The sequence below is a fragment of the Cynara cardunculus genome (genome assembly GCF_001531365.2).
Source record: "Cynara cardunculus var. scolymus isolate 2C chromosome LG 1, CcrdV1, whole genome shotgun sequence".
In the NCBI taxonomy this organism is placed as follows: Eukaryota; Viridiplantae; Streptophyta; class Magnoliopsida; order Asterales; family Asteraceae; genus Cynara; species Cynara cardunculus.
In genome coordinates this window covers 11,788,840-11,799,801 of record NC_037528.1, presented here as the reverse complement: position 1 = coordinate 11,799,801, position 10,962 = coordinate 11,788,840, and the positions used below count along the sequence as shown (strand labels likewise).

General features: G+C 33.8%; 1 protein-coding gene across 1 annotated transcript; it reads left to right on the top strand.

Moving 5' to 3' along the window:
* The first annotated feature begins 500 nt into the window (after positions 1-500).
* LOC112526015 (protein NOI4) lies at positions 501-1,411 on the top strand. The gene is made up of 3 exons (XM_025136395.1): positions 501-697; positions 793-999; positions 1,080-1,411. The coding sequence occupies exons 1-3, from the start codon at positions 689-691 to the stop codon at positions 1,101-1,103; spliced, it is 240 nt and encodes a 79-aa protein (XP_024992163.1). The 5' UTR covers positions 501-688; the 3' UTR covers positions 1,104-1,411.
* The last annotated feature ends 9,551 nt before the right edge of the window (positions 1,412-10,962 follow it).

The window sequence follows — 10,962 nt, the reverse complement described above, 5'->3', positions numbered from 1 at the left end:
TTGGTTTAATAATATAATTTTCTTATAAAGATAATACTTAATTATTTTATTAGAACTCGATAAATATTCTAATTATATATTAAATTTTTTATATTTTAAAATGAAATGTTTATTCTCCATTTGATTATGTTTATATGCAGTTAGTTACATGAATTGAAACATGGAGTTTTAATAAGTTGTACTTATGCATAATTTACTTGTAATCTTGAATTTTAAGTAATATACATCAATATACAATATGTCGTACATAAAAAATGATTTTTAAGAATTCTTATTGAATACTTTATAATATAGTATAGATACATAAAACAAAAATATCTAGGTGGAAAGCTCGACCCAAAAAAGACCATCTCCTTCTCCCAGTAAGCTTGAGCCTAAAAAGTCGGGTCAAAAAGCCCAATTACATACGTTTTTTTCTTGAAGGCCCGACCGGGTCAAATACCCAGGAAAAATTATGATAAATAAATAATTTGTTTTTTTCTTTTAATAATGAGAAGGAAAAAAAACAATGGATTTTTGAAGAATAGCAATTAGCAAGGCATGAGGGCAGGTTATCGTTACTTGCAACGATTGTCCCTGAAGGCACGCCCTCTTTGTTGAAGGGAGCTCCTCCCATGGTTTCTTCTTCTTTCTTCCCTCCATTTCTTCATCCATCATCAACTTCCTTTCATCCCCCCCATACCATCTTATGACGTCTGTAAGTTCCTCTTATCTCTTAGATATCAATTTGCATTTCTGTTGAACAATCCAATTTTGAATTTAGGGTTTTTTTTTATTGCTTTTCGGATGTAGAAACCTCAGCCATTGCCGAAGTTCGGCGAATGGGATGTCAAGAATCCCTCATCTGCAGATGGGTTCACGGTTATATTCGCAAAGGCACGGGATGAGAAGAAAACCAATGAAACCGTCACCACCGCTGCACCCCAGAAGAATAACAAAGGCCCTCCTCCACCGTCCCAGCAGCAGCAGCACAATCGGAAAACCGAAATGGAATCAACGGTACGGCAATACCAGATCCCCCTTTTTTATCTCTCGTGTTCCTCGAAATTGTTCGCTAATTTCCTGTTTATTTGTTGCAGAACTCTAGATTTTGTTGTTTTTGATGATTGTTAAGGCGCCATTGTTAACAAGATCACGGTGGATGCTGTGTGGTTCTTGATTGATTCATCAAAACTTCAAATGGATGGTGGCTGGTTTGGGTTGACGACGATGATGATGAGACGAAGGTTAGGGTATGTCAATTAGCTTTTACCATTCACTGTGAATCAAAGAACTGCAACAATATCTTGCTTATAATCATCTCATTTGATTAGTGAGTTATAGGTGTAATTAGAATATTAGATCGTTCCATAGATGTATGTGTTTACTTAATTGGAAAATTATAAAGATTGTTCATGAAACATGATCACTATAATTACTTCCATTGAACAAAATCAACATCCAAAACATTGAACCTTGAAACCACTGTGAATTAAGCAACAAAATTTACAGAAACAACTTGTAGGTCATATGCTTTTTTGGGAGATTTGTTTCTTGAGTGTATAAATCCTATAAACACATTCCGAACCTGTGAGATGTTGCCTTCAACCAATGAACTAGGCCCCTGCCCAATCGACCAAAAGTCACTCCTGCACTTGCTGGATCGTGGCTGCATGCCATGCAGCTTAGGTTGTCTGGCTAGTCGCCCCAGCCTCTGAATGCACGGCCTTCAACAGTAGCTCATGCATGATACCCGTGCTGCCTCTGCGACCATGGCTTTCAGCCCTTGTGTGGGGGACCGGCTCTCTCATGCAGGCTATGCCGCCCCCATAATGTCGCTTCTTGGTGTGTGCTGGGTTTTGGTAGTGCTGATTTCAATTAGATAGAAAACCCTTGTTCTCTCTAAAATTCTCTCCCCAAGTTTTCAAGAACACCTTTGAATGCTTAATTGTATCATCATCAAAGTGATAGTGGTTGTCTTCTTCCCGTGGTTTTTCCCTTTCTGGGTTTCCACGTAAAAATCTCCGTGCCTCTCTTAGTCTCTTAATTGGTGGTTGATTGTCTTTGCATTGTCAATCGTATTTCCGCTTAGTGTCACGATTTAGAACTTTAGTTCATTGGTTCTTAGGTTATTTGTGTTTTATCTTGAACCAACTATTGAGCTAATGCTATTTGGGTCTCGGTAATATCACAACAGAACCCGTTGGATGGAACTCGATTGATGTAACGAAGAAAACAAGAAATAGTAGTTGTAATAAGGAAAAAGAGTCTTGATTACGACTTAAGGGAAGAAACGGTAGTCATTAAAACAACCTAAAGTTGTAATAAGTTCAATAAACATAATTTACGTTTATTAAGTGGTATCGAACAATGATTCTTGTTCTATTAATCATTTTTCTTCTGTCTGGCATCAGATTCTAAAGATAGAAATTTGAGAGATAATGAACGAGAACCAAAGAGTACCAATTCGAAGATTTTTTGTTTTACAAATATTGTATTGTCTGGAATCAAAAATTTATTGGTTTTGGTGACAATATCTCTTCTATGTTGTGATTACTTGCGGATGTTTATAGATATTGTCTCGTCAGTCAACCTTGTGGGATTAGCTCAATTGATAATAAGGTTCGGGTCTTTAGAGCTCCTTCTTATAGGTCATAAGTTCAAGTCCCACAAGGTCACATAGGATCTTATTGTTGTTCTATAAGCATATGATTAGTCGAGGGGAGCACAAGCTGGTGACGCTCACGGTTAGGGGTGTAAACGAACCGTGTAGAGTTGAGTAACAAGTTATCATGCTCGAGCTTGAATAACTTTTTCAAAGAAGGGTTCGAGCTGGAATATTTTTTCTATGTTTAAGCCTGAACATGATGCTACTTTATACATTGTACCTAAAATTCCAGCTTTACAAGTTTGTTTATGGCTCAAACTCGAGATCGAGCTGTATATATCGAGCATATGATTTATGTATATATGAATAAGTTTGGCTCGAAAAAGTGTAGGCTCGAATTATTTGGCTCGATTTGACTAATTTTTTTTATCGAATTTCCAAACGAGCCATGTTGAACACTGATGTTATAGAGATTGAATTAGCATTATTTCATATTCGAGATTGACTAAGTTCTCAATTTATTAATTGTTAAAAGCTACAATCATTTAAAATGCTTAAAAACCCTAATGAAAAGCTGGAATCGTTTACAACGCTTAAAAAGACGTTAGTGTGATTGTGGATTGTTGTTTTTAGTATGTGGTAATTTTTAGTGGGTGTCAAGGATTGCTTATTTGAAACAATTTATGTTTTTCTATAAAAGTGTTTATCAACTTATTATAAGTTAGAATGGTTTATCTTCTTCAAAAAAATTCCTTATCACCGGTTTGGCACTGGTATAAGCTGTTTATCCAAACACTCAAAAGTGCTTATTACCGGTGTCACACTAGAATAACTGAATAAGTCAATAAGTTGTTTTTATAAGCAATCTCAAACACCGGTTACTATTTCTTCTTATCCAAGTCAAGTAATTAGTGAGTGAGATGATGACTAGCAGTATTGATTGCTAAATAGGTAATTGAAATTTTAAATTGTTTGCAAATTTGTTTCAAGATAAAATGATAAAAGCTTGGTTTTTTAATAAAATAATCAAAAACTGATGCTATTTTTATTACAATTTATATTTTTGATAGAATATGCATATTAGGGGTGTTTACTTACAACTTAACGAGCTTAATGGGTTAAAGGGTTTATTCGCTCAGCCAAAATGTGGTGTTTACTTAAGGATTATTCGTACAGAAAACAGAAATGAACTTATTCGCACAGATGGGAAAGAGCTCTTGTCTAGGTTCAACAAAAAAAAAAGACAACCCTACCACTTCACGCCTCCTTTTAGATCGCATCTCAGATTTCGCTTTTTGATATCATTTTCGCTTTTTGATTTCGTTTTCGTTTTCGTTTCCCGTCTTCATTGAACCACACTCACAAAGCTGACGATCTTTAGATTTAGTGACGGTACTTGTATGCTTTTCGGATTAATGGGTTTTATCTGGTTCCACGAGTGACTTTAATCTACTACACATATTTTTTGATTGTTGTATGTTGTTTCGTTGTTTTTGAAGTGGGTTTTGTTCTTTCCAGCTAATTAACGCAGTTTCGAAGGTTTGTGTATGTGGGTTTATTGATGATAAGTGTTCATGTGAATCAAGGGTTTTAGATCTATGAGCCTAAACAATACAATTTTGGGTATTTTTTTCTTGTAAGAATTTGCAGACATATGCTGCATGCATTGGCATTTTGAAGTGGTGGTTTAATTTAGCAGAATGTGGTTCTAATATTCGTGTTTGTGGTCAAGGGCTTATCTTATGAAGTGAAGGGTAAAATGGTCATTTCCATCTTTCAGACGGTTAATTCAGTAAAAAAAGTAAATAACAACAAATTTTTATCTAGACAGACAAATTTATCCATGCAGGACTTAATGTAAAATTTGGTAAACAGCTCCTTACATTGTTTTCGATTTTACCATTGTATATTTTTATCAAGTATCTAAGAAAAATCAATGACTAAATTACCGTGTCGACCACGATATGTTTAATATCGTTACCTTTTTTTCACTTGCATAAACTAAAAACAACTATCATTTGATTCTTTTGTTTAAGCCCTAACATTTTGATCATTAAAATGTACAATTGTGCATTCAACTATTATTTGATAGAATTAAATGGAAAATGTCCAAAAAAATCAAATGTCCTTTTTTTATATTTTGAACGAATAAATTTATGAACTTGTTATTGATTGATGTATCAATTCAAAGAATTAAGGGGTTGTTTGGCAGTTGCTGAATGGTTTGGTGCAGAATGGTTAAGTGGTCAGAATGGTTAAGAGGGTCAGAATGGTTAAGTACTGAATGAAATAATGTTGTTTGGTAATTGTTATCTGAATGACAGTAAATTACCATTTTAACCCTCATTCACATTTTCTTTGAAGTTGAAGTTGGATAATGTGTTAGGGCCGATTAACCAATCTGCTTTATCGATTCAAGAATCAAGAACGAAAACCCTAACCAATCTGCTTCATCGATTCAAGAATCAAGAACGAAAACCCTAACCAAAATCTGCTTCATCGATTGCCAATCTGCTTCATTAATCATAAACAAAAAAAACCAAAACCCTAACCAAAATCTGGTTGGATTCAACTGGGTGTGTACGTTGGGTCCAATTTGGGGCTCCCGAACGCTGGGCGACGAGTTCGTGAAGGCAACAGGTGACCGGCGATGGCGAGGGGCGATGGCGAAAACGGGGACGGAGATGGTGGAAGGCGACGGAAGACGGGGACGGAGATGGGGGAAGCTGGGAAGGCGACGTGAACTCAGTGAAGGCAACGGAAGCTGTGGACGGTCGCCGGCGATGGAAGCTGTGGAAGGTCGCCGRCGATGGAGATGGGGGGAAGGGTAACCGGCGACGAGAGGAAGGAGAGGGTGGGGGAGGAGCTGTGAGCGACGAGGAAGGGGGTAAAATTGGAAAAAGAAGGATCTGAATGGTTGAGTGAGGTACCAGATGCAAAATGGTTAAGAGGTGTTTGTAACCATTAAGAGGTGGTTTTTTTTTTTTTGCCAAACACTTGCAACCTCTTACCGATTCAGCGATTGGCTCTTAATGTAACCATTAAGAGCCTACCAAACAGCCCCTTAAGTCTTACCCCAAAACTCTTTTTGAATTAGCTTCTATATATATAACACACACATATATAGAGATGGCTGATCAAACGATAACATGATTAAAATAATAAAGCATAAAAACAGTCAAATCATATGTGATCATTAAACACGATGAAAGAAAGGGTGTCCGAGCGACTTGGCTTGTGACCTAGGTCAAGGTCAAGGTCAAGGTCGTGCGTGAGTTTAGCGTAAAATTAATGTTATTGGTAATTATCGTGTTTTCTTATATTGTCACTGTTCTCGTTTGGACCTGACTCTATGTATGCATGTATATATGTATACATTTAATTGACATGAATTTGAAATTTCTTCATATTGAACCATCATTAAAATTTGAGTAAATTCTAATATTGGCGTTTGAGGTTTAGTGAAATATTTGAAAGTGGGACCTGAACTTTCATAAATCTAGAAATCTCCCTTATAGTAACAGAGGTTTTGATTGAGAGTAAATGATGAGATAGTTGCTTTGTTTTGTTAAATTTCATTCTATTTTTAATTCTTTCGTCCACTTTGAATACTTTTCTAAAAATACAAAAAGCCAAAATACCTCAAACTGCTCCTTTCTACTTTTAGTAAATACAATTTTGAGCAAACGTGTTGTTTAAAATAAATGTCAACATTTAAAAGTAATTGTATCCTTAATTGTGAGAAGAAAAAGATTTATTCTAGGCATCATAATGGGACGGGGACCCCAATCTCCGTCCCCGTTCCTATCCCCACCGGGAAATTTGATCACATCCACATCTCCGTCCCCAACAGGGAAATGGAGATTTTTTTTTCCATTTGTGTAAGTTTTTAATAAATCAAATGTGTGAGACGTTACACATGTTTAAATCTCACATTTTTCCAGTAAACCTAAAATCAAAAGAAATTTAATTTAATACAAAAAATATACATCATCATATAATAGTTAATAAATTGGGAACCAAAAGAAATTAAATTTAATCTAAAAAAAATTAATGTCACATGTACCAAAACATATCGAATAATATCCAAAATATATTGAAATGGAAATAATTATTTACTGATTTAATAGAAATAAATAATATATAATATAATTTACTAATTAATATATAGATGGGTACGGGGCGGGGAGTGCGATACCCATCCCCAGTTTGAGCCAAACGGGGATCCTCGCCCCGGTCCGGGTTCCCCGACAGGACGGGGCCAATTCCCATACCTAATTTCTCCGTGTAACTAGGGTAAAATTGTTATTTTGTTAATTAATAAGTGTAGTCATTACACATACCTAAAATTGTGTGACTTTTTCATTGTGAGCATTTATTTTGAGACGAAGAGTGTAATAATTAAGTCTTTCAAACAAGTAAACAACGTTTTTTTTTTTTTGCCTTCAAATTATCAGCGAGTGGTAGAATACAATACATAGAAGTTGTTTGAAAATAATCAGTCGCTAAATCTCTTGTTAAATGTTGTTGATTTGGTAAGCATCAACTCGGTCGTCGATTCAATTAAAAAAAAATTAGTCAATGATTGCTTATTCAATCTGACACATAATTCTTTTTTGGTAAATAATGTCACCTCTTGTGGTACAAGAGCCTCATTGATAAGAGGCAATAAAATGCTACTAAACGGGCCCGAGTATGCTTAAATCTTTGCATATGATTGGGTATGTGAAGCACTTGTGATCATGGGTAATGATAAGTAAACTGGTGGAACGAAATGGACCTCGTTGTCAAACGTACACCTTAGGATCTTTCAAGTCCTGATACGCCACATATGTGTTCTACAGACTCTAAGTATGTGTCAACTGATCGTATACGAAGTATATTCCAGCCTTTTTCTAGAGTAATACGTTTTTCTGGATTACTTTAAAATTTTAATGAAACTGCTGGTCTTTTAGGATAAGTTCAGGAAATTAAGAAGGGTTTCGATTGAATGGTCAAATCTTTGAAACGTTTTGTTGAATGGTCAAAGCTTTGTATAAAAGGGGTGTAGACCTCCCTCATTTATAGGGAATACACTCGTAGATGTACTCTTTTGCAGATAGCTCGGAGTCACCGCACTTGAACCTCCGTGGTAACAAGAGAATTTTTATTTCTCCTTGGATTTGAACTTGAGATCTCCAGACACTTTTGACTCTTGAAGTTCAAGCTCAAACCAATCAAGTACCGCCTTTGTGGTTACAGTCTAATTTTATGATAGGTTAGATAGAAGATAAAAATAAGTAATATAATAAATATGATTACAGAATTACAGCCTTTAATAAAAGGATAAAATGATTATAAATAGTTAAACATGCATTCAATGATTGTTAAATCATTTAATTCGTTTTATTTTTAGTAAATATTTTTATTATTAGTCCAGTTTGAAATAAACACGAAACCCAAAATAATCTATTTTTAGAAATATGAATCCAAATTCTGCATTTTATTTTAATTTTATTGCCACAAAAAACTAAACTAAAATAGTTACTTGAAGATAACATTAAAAGAGTGTACACCTCAAAACGTTGATTTTTAATTTATAGTTTTATTGAATTTATGTCGTATTAATTCGAGTTAAATGTCTGAATGTATAAAGATGTCGGTGACGTCTTCAGTTGCATAAGGTTTTGAAATGGTTGGAACGTTGTTTCATAATCAAATATGTATCTTTAACATGTTAAATGTGTGATGTTGAACTGGACATTTTATCAGAGAATGTAAATTTGTAGTCCACTTCAATGTCTCTCTCATTCACATGTGAAGATAAAAGTAATACGTCTCATTACCACCTCTGTAATTTGTAAATATGTATCTCAGTTTACAAGAGAATCAAAAGTTTTAGGGGTAACAGAGCCTCCAAAAAGATCGTAACGTCTTTGTTTATTATCATAACTTGTCCCTCATGAATATAAGGAGTTTGAATTCTTTATAGATTTTAAATCGTGCATCACATATAATTCTCACCATATTTTTAAGTTGAATTTAAAGTTACTGAGTTAATATATTGTTTTGGGCGTTAAGGGTCGCCATCCTCACTTACCGGGTAAGACTCTTCATCATTCTCATCACTCTTATCCGGTAAGATTGTAGGTCCTTCTCATGTTCATCCTATAAAAAAATTTATCCGGTAAGCACTTACTAAGTAAGTGTTTAGTAAACGGCCCCTTAATTGGAGGGATTACTCATAATATATACCCACCGTCCTCATTGTTCGCAGGTGATGTGTAATTCTCATGTTACCCACAATATATACACAACATCTTCAGTAAAACTCTTTGATTTACAAAATCTGATATATTATCGTATTCTTTATAAAAGTTTTCAAAAGTAACTAACATATTGAAGTAAGTGATTAAGTTGTAAACCTAAATCTGTACGACTTAAACGGTCCAAGCACAATTGGTAGTTTGATTGTAGTCAATGTCACTGGACGAATCCAATGACATGTCACACATAAAAATGAATGTGGTTGAAGGGTGTTTTATAGATAAGTTATTATAGGTTCGATATCCAAACTGATAGTCTTTTTTTCTTCTATCGCCATCTTTATCTCCTAACATCGACAAGTACCTTCACAGCAAACCAATTTTGACCACGAGCACGAATTTGCATTTCATCGGATTTCTTGCCATGTCGTGCTGCATAGGCACTAGATTTTTCACATGTCAATTTTAACACGGAGTTTCCTTGAACCATTAGTGGATGCCCACATCTTTGTATTGTCGTTTTCAGCCAACAATGACGAGGTTGTAGATTTTCTAAACACCTATCTATGGTTGGTTGGCAATAACTTCATAGTTTTTTGAAGTGGTTGACGGGGCATAGAAAAATCCGATATTACTAGTGCTTTGGTGTTATGCTATTTTTGAAAATTGATAAGATCAAAACTTTCAATAATATGAGAACTGTACGAATACAAAAAAAATTATACACAAAAATCCCGAAGAGAGCTTCAATGCTCGAGAGTTCGTAAAAAAAATGGAAACCTACATCCCTTACTTACACTAGATAGCAAAAAATTAAAATTACAGTAATGTCTTTTAAATTAGTTGTTATAAATCGTAAACAGACATTTTAAATATTAACATTAAAAAATAATAATAAATTACAAATATCCATAGAAAATGTAAAGCTCTTTTTTACTCATTTTTCAGGCATTACACCTGTCATGGATTATTATTTTTTCCGGTTCTTCTTTTTACACTGCAATGACTACTTTGACTAACGTTTGACAAGATTTTTTTTCGGGCCTAACCGGTTCTTGACCCTATTCAGGGTTTTTTTTTTTTTTTTAATAATTGGCCATGAGAAAGCTTTTCGTTGGAAAAATGAGTTTGATTGGTCTTTTGGGTCTCACTCTTAGGTAACCATGCTGATTTGGCGAGTGATGATTCATCTCATCACTCGCCATATCAGCACGGTAACCGGTTAATGCTTCAACTGGTTACCCGGGTATTTAAATACTTAAAACTTTACGTCTTAGGTAACAAAATGAAAGTTTTTAAAGTACGTACTTAAAATAGGAATCAAGTTAAAGTACGTTACTTTGCATACAATTTGCCCAAATATATATTTAGAAAGTTAGCATCTCCAATAATTATGCTAAAATAGAACATTTAAGAACTTTTTTTGCTCTAACAATTATGTTAAGGTGGAAATCCTCAAATTTAAAAAAAAATCTAAAACTTTATAAATAAATAAAAAAGAGATAAATAATACCTTAAATTTTTATCCATCAATATGAGTTATTGAAATTGAACGAGTAGAAGAGAAAACATATATTTTATTAATATAAGTAATGTTAAAATTATTAAAAAGAGTAGCTGTTGAAATTCGATGTCAAACTTTTTATTGACTTTGAATTTTCATTCTTTTTCTTTTTATTTTAGAAAAAAATTAATATAACTGCTAATACAAACTTTTTCTAACTTTTCAAAAATTCTAAAATAATATAGCATATGAACTATTCATCACATATTATACAATTATTTTTTTTTTTTTTGCAAAAATGAGCGTGGCCCCACATTTTGACTGTTCAAGCAATCTGTTAGGCCACCCACACAAGGCTTTCAAAGCCAATTGCAAATCCTTTTTTTGTCAGAGATTTTCATCCACGTAGGAACCCACTTGCAACATTTGCAAGTTATATTGAAAGGCCACGTAGGAGCCAACTCCTCACCAATTTCTTTTTTTTTCTTCTCATTATTTAAATTAATTAATTTTTATAATATTAATATATGCATTAATTACATTAATTATTCTCATTTAAAATTATTCTATGCATGTATATATGTTATTTAAAAAAATATAAATATAATATAACTAAATTAATTTAA

What these genes read in the sequence shown, in the direction of transcription:
- LOC112526015 (XM_025136395.1), top strand. An exon ending in AAACCGAAATGGAATCAACG is followed by an intron (nt 1,000 to 1,079) that starts GTACGGCAATAC and finishes TATTTGTTGCAG; the next exon opens with AACTCTAGATTTTGTTGTTT.